Source organism: Fulmarus glacialis, unplaced genomic scaffold, assembly GCF_000690835.1.
Source record: "Fulmarus glacialis isolate BGI_N327 unplaced genomic scaffold, ASM69083v1 scaffold17549, whole genome shotgun sequence".
Lineage (NCBI taxonomy): Eukaryota > Metazoa > Chordata > Aves > Procellariiformes > Procellariidae > Fulmarus > Fulmarus glacialis.
The window spans coordinates 65,780-80,919 of record NW_009231583.1 but is presented as its reverse complement, the minus strand read 5'-3'; the positions used below and the strand labels follow the sequence as shown (position 1 = coordinate 80,919).

At 41.3% G+C, this 15,140-nt stretch overlaps 1 protein-coding gene across 1 annotated transcript in view; it reads left to right on the top strand.

Annotated features, from left to right (window-relative positions):
* Positions 1-3,975: 3,975 nt before the first annotated feature.
* Positions 3,976-15,140, top strand: part of LOC104081775 (receptor tyrosine-protein kinase erbB-4) — a gene marked incomplete at both ends in the record, with an annotated part of 65,395 nt that continues 54,230 nt past the window's right edge. Inside the window, 2 exons of the mRNA XM_009584638.1 lie at positions 3,976-4,051; positions 12,430-12,548. Of these exons, the coding sequence (XP_009582933.1) occupies positions 3,976-4,051; positions 12,430-12,548 (195 nt within the window). The remainder of the gene's footprint in view (positions 4,052-12,429; positions 12,549-15,140) is intronic.

Genomic DNA, 15,140 nt, shown 5'->3' with positions numbered 1-15,140 from the left:
GAAGACTTTTCCAGGTTCTTCCTCTCCATATCTCATTTAGAAAATAAAAAAAACCTTTTTTCTTATGTGCCTTCACTAACGTGCAAGAGTTAAGTGAATAGGCAAGGTAGTGCTTACAAGGTAGAGCCCTGCGGAAATTTTTTTTTGGGCCAAATTCTGGCTAATTTTTGAATTCAAAATCTTGTTGGATTGTAATAAGAACATACGTGATGAGTTGTTGCAGATGGGCTGTTTCACTGCGGCTGAGTGTTCCTAGGTCCCACCGATTGCCACCAGGACTTTAGGACACTCAGCATCTTTTGATGTCAAGAACCAGTGGAGGAAATCATAGGAAGGAGTTCTACCTCTTTACTCTCTGCTGCATCGAAACAAAGGGAAGAACACTTCTGCAGTTTCATGGTTTGCCATTTCTTCATTAGGTGATTCTTTTAGTCCTTACTGCTTTATGTTGGAGCGTTTTAGAATACTTTAGAGACACAAGGAATAATGGGAATAATTTATTTTATGCCAAGAATTGTTTGATAAATTTTTCTCAAATCTGTTGGCTCACTACAATCTAAAAATCCCAAGAAATATACAGAAAGATCTGTGAGAAGTAGTATCATTATTTCAAGGGCCTTCTCAGTCTTAGGGCCAATAGATTTATTATCATTTAAGCCTGACATACAGATCTAATCGTGAGACCTGTTCCTCACATGAATGCTCCTTATGCTCCTGGCTACTTATGTTGCCTTCCATGGGACTATTTTTGTGTTAGATTTACAGAGCTGATCTTTAATGGGTAGCAATCTGTCCTTATTACAGTGAGGAAAAACAGGTGAAATACTGAGTTATGTGATGGCAGAATCTGGACCAGTTCATACTGAGAGCAAAGTTAGTTATTTTTCTTTTTAAACAAAGAAACCAATATAGACACACTATTTGGAGGGAGTTTTTTTGGTTTTAATTCTCAGTATATTTGACCTTCAAAAGGACATGTAACAATGCAATTCAGAGGTGTGCTGCCTACAAGCTCAGCTCCTTGTTGTGTCTGTGCAGCTGAGAAAACGTGAAAACAATGAAGCAGATACTTTGAGTTCCCAATGAGAAAAAAGAAAACTGGCAGCCTTTTCTTGGTATATTGTTAAATATCTCTATTTAAATGCAAATGATCATCTGACACTGCCAAAGTCATGTACCAGGAAGCAGGCGTGCAAGTTAAAAAAAATTTTTTAATTATTTTTGAAGATGCTGCATTACTTTTATTTCCAGGAGGAGTAGGTTGGCTGAATACATTTTTGGTTGTGTACCAAGGGTCGGATCAGCACCTAGGAGTTTCAAATACGAAGATTTTCACGTATAGCTTTTGCAGAAGTGTAGGCGATCACTCTAGTTAGAGATCACTTGGAGGGGTGCTTGAAGTTTTTTCTGTGTTATCTCATTGCACGTACTGCAGTGGAAAGCCCAGTGCATACAATATGTTTGTAAGGGGGTAGAATCCAGGGACAGAAAGAGGAAGAAACAGCCAAGCTGGTGCCTTGTTCTGCCTCAGGAATGTGTGGTTACAAGTGATCTGTGCAGTGCTTTCTACTGCAGCTAGCTGCAAGACTTCTGGCTTTCTCCCTAAACTCCGGACCCCTCAAGCTAGACAGGCATGAGATTTGACCACAAGGAAGAATCGGGCCTAAAATAGGGTCTTGCAAGAGGAGGCTCTGTTGTCCATGGGTTGTGGTTCCTCCCTAGCTGCCCCCAGCAGGGATGCTCCTGCTCAGGTGAGGACCAAGCAAAGCAAGTGGTGAAAAGGTTATTCGAATGGGCATCCGGTGCCCTAGCCTTTCTCCTTCCCACTTCTTCTGTTGGTCAGGGATAGCTAGTTTATAAAACCCACTTCCTGGGGATCATTTTTATTCAGTTGGGTGAGCACCAAAGCCAACAAACAAACTGTATCTTACTGAGTCTCCTCTGTTAAAATTCTTCTTTTAATTTGCTGTTTACCTCACCTTCGTTTTAAACTTCCATTCTTATAAATCAATATGGATGTATTTGTTTTCTGCATAGGGTTCCAGTAGTCTCTTAATAATCATAATAATCGTTATTACTGATTAAATTTGCATTATTCATGCCAGATGGAGTCCCCTCCCTGTCAGCCAGAATGAGTTTGCATTATGTAGTTATAGTACATTTGTGATCTAAATAAACAGATGGCAGAATGTGACAGCAAATTATGGGCTGGTGATGTCAGCAACAACGCTTCCCGAGTATAATTGCTTTAAATGAACATGAATGCGGTAAGGAGCTGGTAGTTTTAACAAGGTAGTTGGCATACAGTGTGGTAATTACCATACAACATCATCAATAGCGCGATGAATGCTGTGCGAGTGCCGAGGGAAGAACGCTAGCTTTGAAAAAGTAGTGACAGAAAGTCCAACTTTACACAACTATCACAGTGGTATACAGGATAACAGTGCTCAACTGTATAACGTCTTGTAGGTATAAGCACACTGCTAACAGCGGAGCAGTGTTTTCTTTTGGGGTGATCCAACCTTCGCTGAGAGACATTTTGCATTTTCTCCAACACCATCATCTCCCATCAGGGCGTGTGGGATGTATTTGATGTAGTGTAATGGAGCAGCGTTAACAGCAGCTGCTGTTAACACAGGATTGAAAGGTAAGCTGCTGGATCAGGTTCAAAGGGGAAATTTGCTTCATAGAATCTCAGCAGTATTCAGTGATGAATAAAAGTTTAATCAAAGACGAGGTTAGGTTCCTCTGGTCAAAAAAGCAGCGATAAGGACTGTGCATAGTCTTCAACAATGCTTACGTTGTGTTTCTCAGTTCATCCCTTCAGGCCTGGCTGGGTGTAAAGGGCTTGGCTGCCTACACCTCAGGCACTGCCACACCTGGGTTTTAGCAGCTGAGGCTCAGGGTGCAGTAAGGCGGGCTCTCTGTGTGTGCTCTGGGAGCATTCGGCATTCAGGAGGGAGAAGCACTAAGAGCAGAATGTGACTGAGCTCTGGCCACGTCTGGGTGGGAGCTGCAGAATGAGGTCTCTGTTGGCTCGCAGTCAGGACTGGCATGGGACTGTCCGAGTGTTTTCTCAAATAGCATAAGATGCAGCCAGAGGAGAACGTGCCAGTTCTTCTGCCTGCTTTCCATTTTCTCGCACAGTGGTCAGCATTTAGCCATGAAATGGAAGATGTGAACTCAACTCCTTCTTCAGTCTAAGCGGGTTTCAGTCACTAATTACTAGGTGGTTTATAAAAGCTACCATTGCTAAGTCTTCCTCCTCCATCTGTATTTTACAATGAAAGCACCTTTTCTCGAGGGACTAAACCTGTCAGCATGTGGAAGGGCAATGCAGAGCATCACCTCTAGGTTCTGAAGGAACAACCGCAGGCAACTACAGAACCAGCAGCCAGAAAAGGAAAGGTCCTGTAAGCTTCACTGTCGCTGGGGTGAAGTGATTGCACAGGGCACATTTCCTTTACCGTGGTATTGGACATGAAGACTATGCAAGCTTTTGGGGGTGAGGGGTGGCTTTTAATCAAAGGCATTGAGCCTATCGCCCCATTGTTCAGATGACATTGAACATGAGAGAGAGAGAGAGAGAGATACCCTCTCTAGCACAGCCATCTCTTCTCCTGTGGAGGAATGAGTGGGTCTTACATAGGACGTAGAGAGCAATTGTAATAGCTCTGGGTGATGAAATTGTTCCTCAGTCCTCCAAAGTTGTTGTTCTTTTTTTGTTTTAAAATGCCCCAGTCGTTATACATAGCAGAGAGGTATTTAGCGTATAAAGCACTTAGGTAAGTGCCATATTTCATATATGTTTGACACAATTCTGGCTATTTTTCTGGGCCTTTTTTGCAGGCACTCTTTCAACCTTGGTAAAGCATAAAAACCCTCCAAAGACAAGATGGACCCTCCTGTTCAGCAGTTGCTGTATGTTGAAGAAATGAAAGGAAGCCATGTTCCTAATCTCTCTCTCTTTCTGTCTGTCCTGCAGGTGGCCGATGCCACAAGTCCTGCACAGGCCGATGCTGGGGACCCACAGAGAATCACTGCCAGACCTGTAAGTATGCAAGACTCTGAGAAACAAAGGACTGAAAAATGATGTAACGGGCATCCTGCTTTTTTTTAATTGTGAAAGGATACTATAAATTCTGGTTTTAGTATAATTCTAAAATATTTGAATTTTTTTCCATGTGTCTTTACCAACAGATGATCTGCTTTCTTCCCACCCATGTGAATTTATGTTTTTCTTTCCTCCCTTGTGCTTTCTAAAAACGCTTAAGCTAACTTGAATTTTCTTTTCACTTCTTGGCGGCAACATGGAGCACGGCTCCTGAGAATATTGATGGTTATTTTGGAATACACTGAAATGAATACTGCAGGAACACAAAAAACTACAAGGCAGATTTGGAGATCTTTAATGACGGCCTGACGCTGCAAAGTTCCTAATGCCAAAATACTCTGTTAATTTCAGTGGGAGCCTGGGAATATTAGTTATCTTGCAGAATTGTTCTCTTTATAATAACTTCAGAATGTATTTGCGTTGTACTGAAAGAGAGAATAATAGGGTTTTTTATGAAGGAAGTAGTAAGTGAAGGGTTGTTCACAATGTCTGTCTGTCCTCTTGAATTTAGAGAGCATTAAAATGAATAAAAAAGAACTGTATTGAGAGAGTTTCTTCCTTGTGTGCTTTCAGCTCCTTCAGAAAGGCACTAAAGAGCTAGAAGTGCAGTCACAATATTAGCAAACATAAAAGAGGAGAAAATTGAGAGCTGTCTTTTCCTACAAGTTTTTTTCTTTTTTCTCCCCCCTTACGGGAATAGAGCTATCCTTTACATTTCCTTTCTTGGAAATTTAGGAGGGTGGCAATTGGTTGCGTTTACTGGAGTCACTCTTCCTAGGAAATGAAATGCTTGCTGATATCTCCCCCAGAGAGCCCTGCTCTAGCTTGTGCTTGTTTCCTTGGCTGAGTTGTAGATAGGAGGAAGGGATTGTGACAAATTAACCGCTATCAAGTGAGCACACCAACTAACTCTCTCAACTGATGATAGCCCAATGTCATCTGCCTTTTTTGTTGGAAGTATTAGGAACAGTGCAACTGTGCCTTTTTTTTTTCCTGACTGCTTGGAGCAAGAGATAAGAAGAAATTTGAAATGGCAGACAGCTTGACATGAACATTTTACGAGTGAGCACAAGCAGGAAATCCAAGCTGACCTCCTGTCCGTGGCAAAGCGAGGGGCACAGGCAACTGAGCTGCATGCCTGCAGAGGCTCTGCCACCCTGCCGGGCACTGCTTTTCGTTCAGGAGCATCAGCTAATGTTGCTGGCAAAACTGATTACAGTTACAGCTCTGCTAAAGTTAACATGTTCTTGTATTACTGTTTCATATTGAGCTTTATCTGCGGGTGTGATTAAAAATGCTTTAGGACAGGTTGCAGGAATAGCTGTATCACAAACCAGGTACAGTGATGCTAAGCAGATTCTTCTTTGAATCGAGCTAGTACATCTCCTTCCTTTGCTGGCAGTCTTTATGAAAGCCCCAAAGAAGTCAGTGCTCAGAAAGCCTCCTTACATCAAGGTTATGTGCTGAAGTAGATAATGGAAAGGGACTTAAACCCTAGCCGACCAAATTATTTTATATCATGGTTAGAATTAATTAATGCTGGTTCTTTCTCTGTCTTAACGAGAGGCCTGTTCATGTATTAAAACTAGTAACTCTATAAGAACCTATAAGGGGTAATTAATCCAAACTTGAGTAGACTTATTTAGGCCTTACGTGGTTAACTTATCCAAGAATGCTGTAAAACCTTGACAGGTACATTATATAAGGATGACATGATCCTGGCTCAGGTGTTGGCTCCAGCAGGCAGAGGCTCCAGCCTCATGTAACATTGGAAGCTCCAACTGGACTCTCTCTGGCTGCAGAAGTCCACGTGGCAGGATCAGCTCCCATGGTCTCAACCTCTACAAAGCACCACTGTCTGATAAGTGAACTGATTTGGTGGATTAATGTTGTAATGTTGTGATACCAGAGAGAAAAAAACTTATCTGCAGTGTTGTGAAGTCAGAAGCTTAGCAGAGCTGCACGGTAGGTTTGCTCCAGGAATGACAGCTATCTCTCTCTTCACAGTGACTGCCCTCTCAAATTCAAACAGTGGGGACAGGCTAAGGCACAACCATGGATTTAAAATAAGAAACTATGGGAAGACATATGCCATCTAAGTTCCAGGGAGATACACAGATCACACGTTTCTGATTTGAAATAGCTACTCCATGGCCTTTTACCTTCAAGCACACTCTGCAGCCTCCGATTGTCAGGGACAGGAGTTAATTTTATATCGTATACTTCCTCTTTGCCTCCCTGACCTCACTGCACCTTGGGTAAACAGCAGGATTTAAGGAAAAGACTGAATATTAGGCTGGCAACAGGCATTTCTTCACTGCACTTTCTCAAAATGTGGTTTTCTGCAAACTGTGTTTCAGGTATATGAGTAGGGACTACAAACATAAAAATGCAGGTGGTGCTGTGCTTTTGCTGCCTTCGTTTCTGACTTTAAAAAACATGCCTGGCTTTCAAGTTCATAAATGTTATTCTTAGATACAAGCCGGAGGTAGGATGAATGGTATCACAAACATAGCATATACCTTAACCTAGTCACCTTGGGGACGCACGTCTTTCAAACGCATGTAGGAAAACACTTCAGCAGTACTCATCCCAGTGTCAAACTATTTTGTTCCTAGAAACAACTCAGAGGCGCGTCTGCATTTTAATAATTTCTTTTTTTTTATGCAGTCACTGAAGCAAAAAATTCTAATGAGCCCCCCTCCCAAGATAAGATTTAAATTATTTTCCTGGGAAAGGATAAAAAATGAAAGATCGTAATCCACGTCTTTCATTTCAAATTACATATGGAAAAAAATCAAAATACTTTTGGTTTTTTTGCATGAATATCATCTACCTAGCTGCTTCTTATGTTGCCTTCCAGCAACGTCTCTCTGTACTTCCAACTCTATCTGAAACACTACCTGCATCTAACTCTGTCCTAATGTCTTTCTAAATGTGATGAGAAAACTTAACGTATTTAAAAAGACGATTAATAGGAAATTTAAAATAAGCTATTTTATTAGGAGGTAGAGAAGATGTAATTTCAGGGTACTGTTTTATGCAATTAACAATCCATTTTCCTTTTATAATTAAAATATTAGTAAATATTAATACTGAATATTTAAAAGCTAGATGGTATTCTTTGTTTCAGTGTCAGGAAAGGCTAATGTGGAAATACTTTAAAAAATAATCTATTTTTCAAAGAGTATTGGGCACCCACTAAATAGAATGTAAACCGCTTTAAAAAAACCACAAGAACAAACACTTTTGGAAGTTACTAATCAAATTGGAAAATCTATGGTTAGGTTGTTACTATTTTTGCTGTTGATGTCTGTTAAAATTTTGTTTGTTTTTTTTACTTTTCGTATGAAAAGAAATTGAAACTTTCACAAATTGAATACGTTATTTTATTAAAACGACAGATTATGCACTTTGTCCTAGAGGAATGTAACTGAAACAAAAGAGAAAAATCTAAATTAAAATATAGGCCTAACTAAGGGAATGTAAAAAAGGCAAATAGCCTTTAAATCAAACCCGAAACATAAACATTCAGCAAATGTAGAATGCTCCAGGACTACTGTGCATGTGTACAGGAGTTTGGCCTGAGCATAGTTGTATTTATACAGTCTTTGTGCAGCTGATGTTGCTGAGAAAAAGAAGGTGCTGATGCAGTAAGTACCCAATTAGAGCAGCAAAAGGCAAGCAGGAGCCTGGTGGGGGAGACAGAAAGAGCTGAACCAGCAGCTTAGATCAATCAGGGTAACCCAGCATTTTTGCTTGGAGCCAGCATCTTTAATACATCCTTGTATTTCTCTAATAACTTTGCATGTTCATAAGACTTTTTCATTGATTTCAGTTACTTCCCATTTTTTCCTTCATAGATTTATAGTGCCCTGACATAATTAAAGATTAAGGGAAACAATAACAGAGACTGATAAATTGCACACATATATGAAGTGCCCATTCCACCCCATCCCCAACACAGCTTCTTGCTATATCGCAGTGAAATACTAGTAGAGATTGACAGTGTTCTGTACTCCCCCAGAAACCCATCCCAACGCATGGCACGTTTTTTCAAGACCTTGGTGTTTGCCACGGTCCTTTGCTGTCCCGGCCCCAACTGTGAGAGTTCTGTGCAGCCGAACCCTCAGATTTCTTGGGATTCCACAAAGGGTTAGTAGGCGTCAGGGCGGGTAGTTGTGCTGATCCTCAGAAGTCTGGTTTGAAACTTGGGGCCTCAGCTGTGATTAGTGAAGGGTCTCTTCACAGTTATGTTGGGTGAAGAAACGAGTATCTGGCACCTAAAATTCCTCTGGGGTCCCAGCCCAGAAGTCCTGGATCTCACGTGTGTGTCTGGGCTGCAAGAAGGATGTGATGTGAGGACTTCCGGTCACCCCTGTCCACCAGCTCCCCTGTGAACAGTCTCCACACTAGGTAGCAGGAGGAGGTCGGTATCGCTCCACTCTTCTCTCAGCTCTGCATTGACACTGCCTGTTTGCAGCTGCTGCCCAGTTCCCTACCATCTGTCCCCACTCTCAGCACCATCTCGAGCCACGTGTCCCCTTTAGGAGCCACCCACCAACGTTCATCAGCCTGAATGTATAGTTTGATATTTTGGGTAATATTTACATTTCACTCTTTCAGATAGGTCTTGAGTCACAGCTATAAAATCAATTGATTGCATTTGGAGGAAAGTTTTTGGGGAAAAAGCTTGTTATCTTTTTAAATCAGTGCAGCTATGTACATTTTCTACAGGGTTACCCCATGATAATGATTGCAGGAAGCTGAACTGTTGAGTTATGGTTATTGGAATCTAAACAATCAGATTGTTTCGGGACTTCAAACAATACATAGTATTGCCTTGTGTTTGCTTTGCTTTGGGGAAAACCCTTCATTGCAAACTGTCTTCAGTATGAGTCTTTAAAAACATTCAGAGCCCACTAAGCTCTTTTCTGTCTTGGTGTCTAGCCACTAAAGCTATCTGACAGGTCCTCCTCAGAACTGGACCCTCAATAGCAGTTGTAATGCAAATACAGCATGCAATGAACTAGAAGATAAACATGGTCTGTTGTGGCCTTTTCCTAGAATGAAATGTTGGCATTTCTGTTGGCATTGTTTGCTTTCCCAGCAAAATAAACAATTAGGGAAGAACAGTGACAAACCTTTGCTGTAATTGTAAATTTTGCAAACCACTTTATAACTTCCTGGTCTTCAGGAAAACTCAAAATGTCCCTTATCCTGAACAGCATGGTGAAGGCCCTCATTAAGCTGGTGCCTAATCATAAGCAGAATATGCTTTTTGAAGGCATTCTGTTTAAGTATTGTGCTGAAAAGGGGGCCACGTCCCTCCAGATCAGCTCTGGTGTGGGGGGTGCTCTGGAATAAATCGTTGTAGTCTCTTAAAAAGTTAGGGAATTTTTTTAAAAAAAGGACAATATCTGTAACTTTATACATTGCACAAACCTTACTGTGGGGCTCTAGAGGAGGATGAATAATTTAGATGATTTTGTCCTAGCCTATAGTGTGAAAACTACTGAAAAGATGTCAGTAAATTGCTTAAATCCATTGCTGTTGTTGGAGCTCGTTTCCCACCGCTGTTTAAGCTACGCAGCCCAGGGAAGCGCTATTATCTGCAGCTCGGCTTGAAAGAAGTGTGTAATGCTGCAAATACAGATCTTGGCTAGCTAAAAGTAATAGCTCGTGAGTTGACAAGGAGACCGTGCCTATTCTAAATACGCCTGGGGTGGTCAGTGTGGTTTTTGGGCACGGAGAGCGGGCACGGGGGAGGCAGGTCCCTCCTCCCCTCGAGGCAGGGGATTCACCTCCTCCGGGATTGTTTTTGGGGAGGCAGCAATGGAGGATTCCCAGTACCTCTTGCAGCCGATGGTATGGGACATGCTGCTGAGCCTTGGCCTCTTTGCCCTTTTAAAAGTCTGCCAGGAAACCTCCTCCACGAGGAAGCAATGGTTATATGGTGATGGTGGACGTCTTGACCCGCTCCCAACAGCAGCTGGCACTGAGGTAAATAAATTATAATTGAGTTAATTAGGTGGCTTATACTAGTTGTCTGTACAGAGGTGCTTTACACCAAAACTTCCTAGGTTTAAGCAAAACATTAAATTGCTGTGGAGCAACAGCGAGGAATGCTTTTTAACATCATCCTGCCGGTGAGCGGCCGAGGTGTGGTATCATGTCCTCTTCTCTTTTCCTGTGGTAACAGCACTGATTGTATCCACCTGAAATTTGGCTCCTAGGCTCTCTGGATCTAATGCAATTAAAAAAAAAAAAAAAAAAGAAAAGAAAAGAAATATGCTGCTGGTGCCCTGTAATTTTTTATGGTGTGATAGGTGGGGTGGTGCTGGTGAGGGGAATCCTCACCTCTGCCTGTGGAACCTTCTAGAAGGGGGCACTGAGCCTGTGCAGTGGGGAGGGGCGCACTGAGCGTGCTCGGTGGGAGCGGCAGCCATTTTAGTGCCCCCAAGCTGCTGCCACGGGGAGTGGTTCAGTGCATGGCCTCAGGGCCTGCCCTGCTGCTGGCAGTGGTAACAGCAGCCAGAGGGGCAGAAAGTGGTGGCAGAGGAATGGCCATTTTAAAAAAATGAGGTACGCATGGTCATGAACGGTCGTTGTGTAAAAGGGAGGCAGAGCGTTTGGATGGTGCCCCCTTTGCTCGGGGGCCAACTCCTTGTCTGAGGAGTGACACAGGTAAACAGAGAGGATTTGGGTCATGGGACGGAATGAAATTAATGTCCTCTGCTTCTGTGCCTCTCCTCTGATGGCTGAGGGGAAACCTCTGGCAAATAGGGTCCTCCGTCAAGTCGGGCCTCGCCTTGCTTTGAGGTCAAAGCAGTGAGTGCCCAGTGCAAATCAAGGTGCTATGGACCAGTTTCTGAACTGGCAGAAAACAACATGCAGTCACTGGCTAAATGAGTTCTTCATTCCTTTCCATTAGATGACTCTGTCCCTATCAGCTAATGGTGTGGTGGTGGCGGCATACTGCGACGTGTGTTTTTGCTTAACATATGCCACTGTTTCATATCTCTGTCCTAATGTTTATCAATACTGTTACTTAAATAAACAAATCTGTTTCTCTAGCAGTGTTGACAGCAAGTGCATTTACAGAAATTTCCGTTATTTCTTAAATCAGATTGCATAAGGCACGAAAGTTTTTCTGTCTGGGGGTTTGCCTCTGGTATCGGCAAGATGGAATTATTCTAAAAGTACATCGCTTTATTCCGTAGATTATAAATGATGAGTTCTCTTTGGTTATTTACATTTTTATGTCCTAAATAAATATTGTGTATATCAAGAAGCTTTGGCATTACCTTAAGTATTTCCAGCAATTAGTGGAGGGAATTTGGATTGGAAAGTACTTATAAAAGCGTTACCGATACATTAGATAGTAGAATCAAGCAGAAAGTTGGATGGAATTTTGTGCTCTCTGGCTTCTTGAAAAGTGTTTTCCATAGCAAAGTAATTAAATGCTTTTAACAAAATAAATAGTAAAGGTTAATTACAGAAATGTAATATCCCTGCTTTTATCAAAAGACAGCACAGCTTCCTGGCATTCTGTAAGCAGTGGTTGGTATAGTCCTGCAGATAATATTAATTTCTTTTTACGTAAAATAAAGATAGAGGCTATAGCCAAGTGAGGGAGGAAGATTCTCCACTTGTTGACCATTCTTTGCACGAGACTAAGCTCTGAGGTACAGTAGTAGTGTGGTACCACTTAAATCACTGTGCTTTCCAGTTGGTAGAATATAGTCGTTTCCCCGTGAACGAAGGCTGGATTGTGTTACTTAGAAAAGGTAAGTGGTGTTTCCAAATGTGTTCCAATCTGCAGGTTGTTTTCTGTTCTGTTATCTCATTGCCTATTTGTCAAATTGTTTGCCATCAAGCATTTGGCTCTGAGATTGCTGGACTCTCTCTGAATTTCACTCATTTACTCAGTGTTGCTGTTCTTCATGGGGGAAAACTCACACGGAACTGGTGGGCTCTTCTGTTATTTTGTGGGTTTTTTTCATATCCTTCCATCAGCTGTTTACAGAAACTAATAATTTGAAAATAATATTCCACCCTGAATTTCCAAGGTTAAGAGCAAACACTTTAAAAATTCTTCCTCCGCAGTCCTCAAGCAATATATATGTTCCTAAAGAGGGTATTGTGAAGGTATTCTGGAGGATATGAGTGGCCAGTACCATTGAAGCAATTATCTTAAAACTTGAGGGTTTTTTCAGTATGCTGTTTGGTTTGTAGTTTTCCTCAGTGTGCAGTTGAAGAGCTCTTTCCTTAGTTCTGATTCTGACATGATAATTTTTCCTGCCTCCTCCTAGTAACGAAGACAGTGTGTGCAGAGCAGTGCGATGGACGGTGCTATGGGCCCTACGTCAGCGACTGCTGCCACCGGGAATGCGCTGGAGGCTGTTCCGGACCTAAAGACACTGATTGCTTTGTATGTGTGAGACTTCTCATTTTTCTTGTTCCTGGCAGTCACACTGCAAATTCTTAATGCTTAAATCCTTGAAATTCACAATTTTGTCCCTTCTAATGTATTGCATGCACCCTCCCAGATTTAGACTGCGGATTTTAACATTTAATATTTTTCACATTATATTAACATCACTTATCTACTTAATATTACCCATTAACAGATTTATGAGATTTGTAAATACAGATTGGGAACCATTAATATGCTAATCTCTGTGATTTTTATCTTTTGCTTTTCTAAAATTAAGTTTTAGAGGTGATAGGGAATTTTTAGAAGTATTTATCATTACATCTGAGCATGGCTTTTATTACTGCTCTGTGTGCTTTTTATTTGAAAGTCAAGAATACAATTTAGCTTCTCGGTGAAAGGTGTTCCCTGTTACTGCCAGACTTGATTTAAATTCAGCTTTTTTACTGGGCATGCTTCTTAGTGGAGATGGAAGGAAAGTGGTTTCCGAAATGCTCTACCTCAAATGCATGCTACTGCGTGTGCTTAAAATGAAAAGAGGAAAAGGCTAACTTTTTCCTTAAAAAAATAGACAATCTGAACATACAGCCTTTTGACAAATTTGTAGTCTTGTTTGTAGTCTGTTATTTATAACAGTGTAAATAGTTTCAGAACCCAACACTGATCTAAAAAAAAAGTGTAGCTCATCACACTGGGTTGCAGAGACAAGTTTTGCTGCTGTTTTCAGGGGAAGCAAACCTAGGGCTAAAGAAGCCTAGAACTGGAATGTGCACAGAGAGGTGGATTTTCAAAGGTACCCAAGTGATTGAAGAGGCAAATATCTACGAAGTTGGGTAGGCTCCTTTTAAAATCTGCCAGACAGGACTGGGAGGAGGGATCTTATGGTATGGAAAATTGCAGATGTTTTGATAGCGTAGGCAAGTGGATCATAATGAACTGGCAAAAATGAATCTTTCCCTGGCTGAACCTGAAACTTGCTCACTGTTCAGATATCGTTTGATAGTGGTAGGTGTTGTGCTTCAAAAACACATTCTAAATGCTATTCTTTTGCTGTTGATGAAATGCAGTGATGGCCTGACTTAACTGCTAGCGGGTTTTACTGAAGCTGTTCTTTGTGGCTGGGGCTTTGGACAAGTAGATATTCAGTACACGGGGTATGCCTGATCCAACGCTCACTGGAAATTCTGTGTTGGCTTTGGACTAGAGATATGGGAAAACAACATTCTTTCCCGTGTCATGTACAATCTAAATAGGTAAAGGAAAGAGGAAAAATGGACTTACTGTTCCCGTCTGACTGTTGAGGAACATCCTCAAAGCTTATCTGTTGATGTGTGTCCATTTTCACAGGTTAAGGGCAAGTTATTTGCAGCATAAGTTCTGTAATACTGCAGCCTGAATGAAAATGAGTTACACTTTCTGAATTGTGGCAGTTACGGAAATATGTATGCTAAAAATCAACTAGCGTGTTTGTTCTGATCCAGCAGAGAAGCACCCAGGGCTTTATTCTCATTCACTCCTAGCCCGAGAGCAATGTAAGAGAAATTCAGCAGGGGGTCTGGCAATTTTCAGGACTAGTCATTACTTGCTTAGTACGCGCTGGGTGAAAAGTGTAACCCTTTAGGCTATAGACAACTGTACTTAGCTTTCAGATGAGATACGGAACTTCGTTTTTTCCCTGTGTATTTTCCTGTGCTTTCATTGACAAATTAGTGGCAGTTAGCACCAAATGCTAGAAGCTTGTATACATTATCGAAGCAATTACAAATGTATACAAAGCATTATAGTCATAAATTAAAAGTTCCCAAATCTTCTAGATGAGCTTTTTCTGAGAAGTGCCATCTCTCCGAAGAGTATTGGTGTGCTTTATGAATTTGCTAAACTGTTATCAGAGGATTGTCATGTACATGACAGAGTACCTCTTAAGTCAACAGCAGATTTGAAAAATGTGTTGAGGAGAAAAACTGAATTAGTATTTATTAATAAGCAAAGTACAGTTTATGAAGCATTACAAATCCTTTAGCATATTATGGCAGCTTGCAACAGCATCCTGTGGTAAATATGGTTTTAATATTTCTAGGTAAAATTCATGCATTCTCCTCCATATGCTGCCATACAATCATTTGCATATTCAGTTCTAAAGCAAGACAATAATCATCATCTGACATAACTGCAAGCAAACATGCTAAAACAAAATTTTAAAGATGTTCTTATCTTGCATTCAAAACCAAACTGGATCTAAAACTTGAAATGCATAGGAGGGCCGGTTGAGTGCCCAATGGAACCGGAAAAGTGACACAACCCTATTTGTAGGATGGACTTCTCGTCCAGTTCTTGGTAAAGAAGTAACTGTATTATCTTTGTAAGACAAAAAAAAAAAAAAAATCTGGTTCTGTGAGAAACTGACCGTTTTTGTAATACGCATTTTAAAGAACCAGAAAAGATAGGGTCAGCAGTTTGGCTTAGCTCATGCTCCATATAGGACAGTGCCTTCATCCTGGAACGCCGTTTCTCCCTTTCAGCAGCAGATTTTGTCTTTCTCCCTTGGTTACATTATTAGCCTCTCCCTTCTGAAATCTTCTGACATGCCGA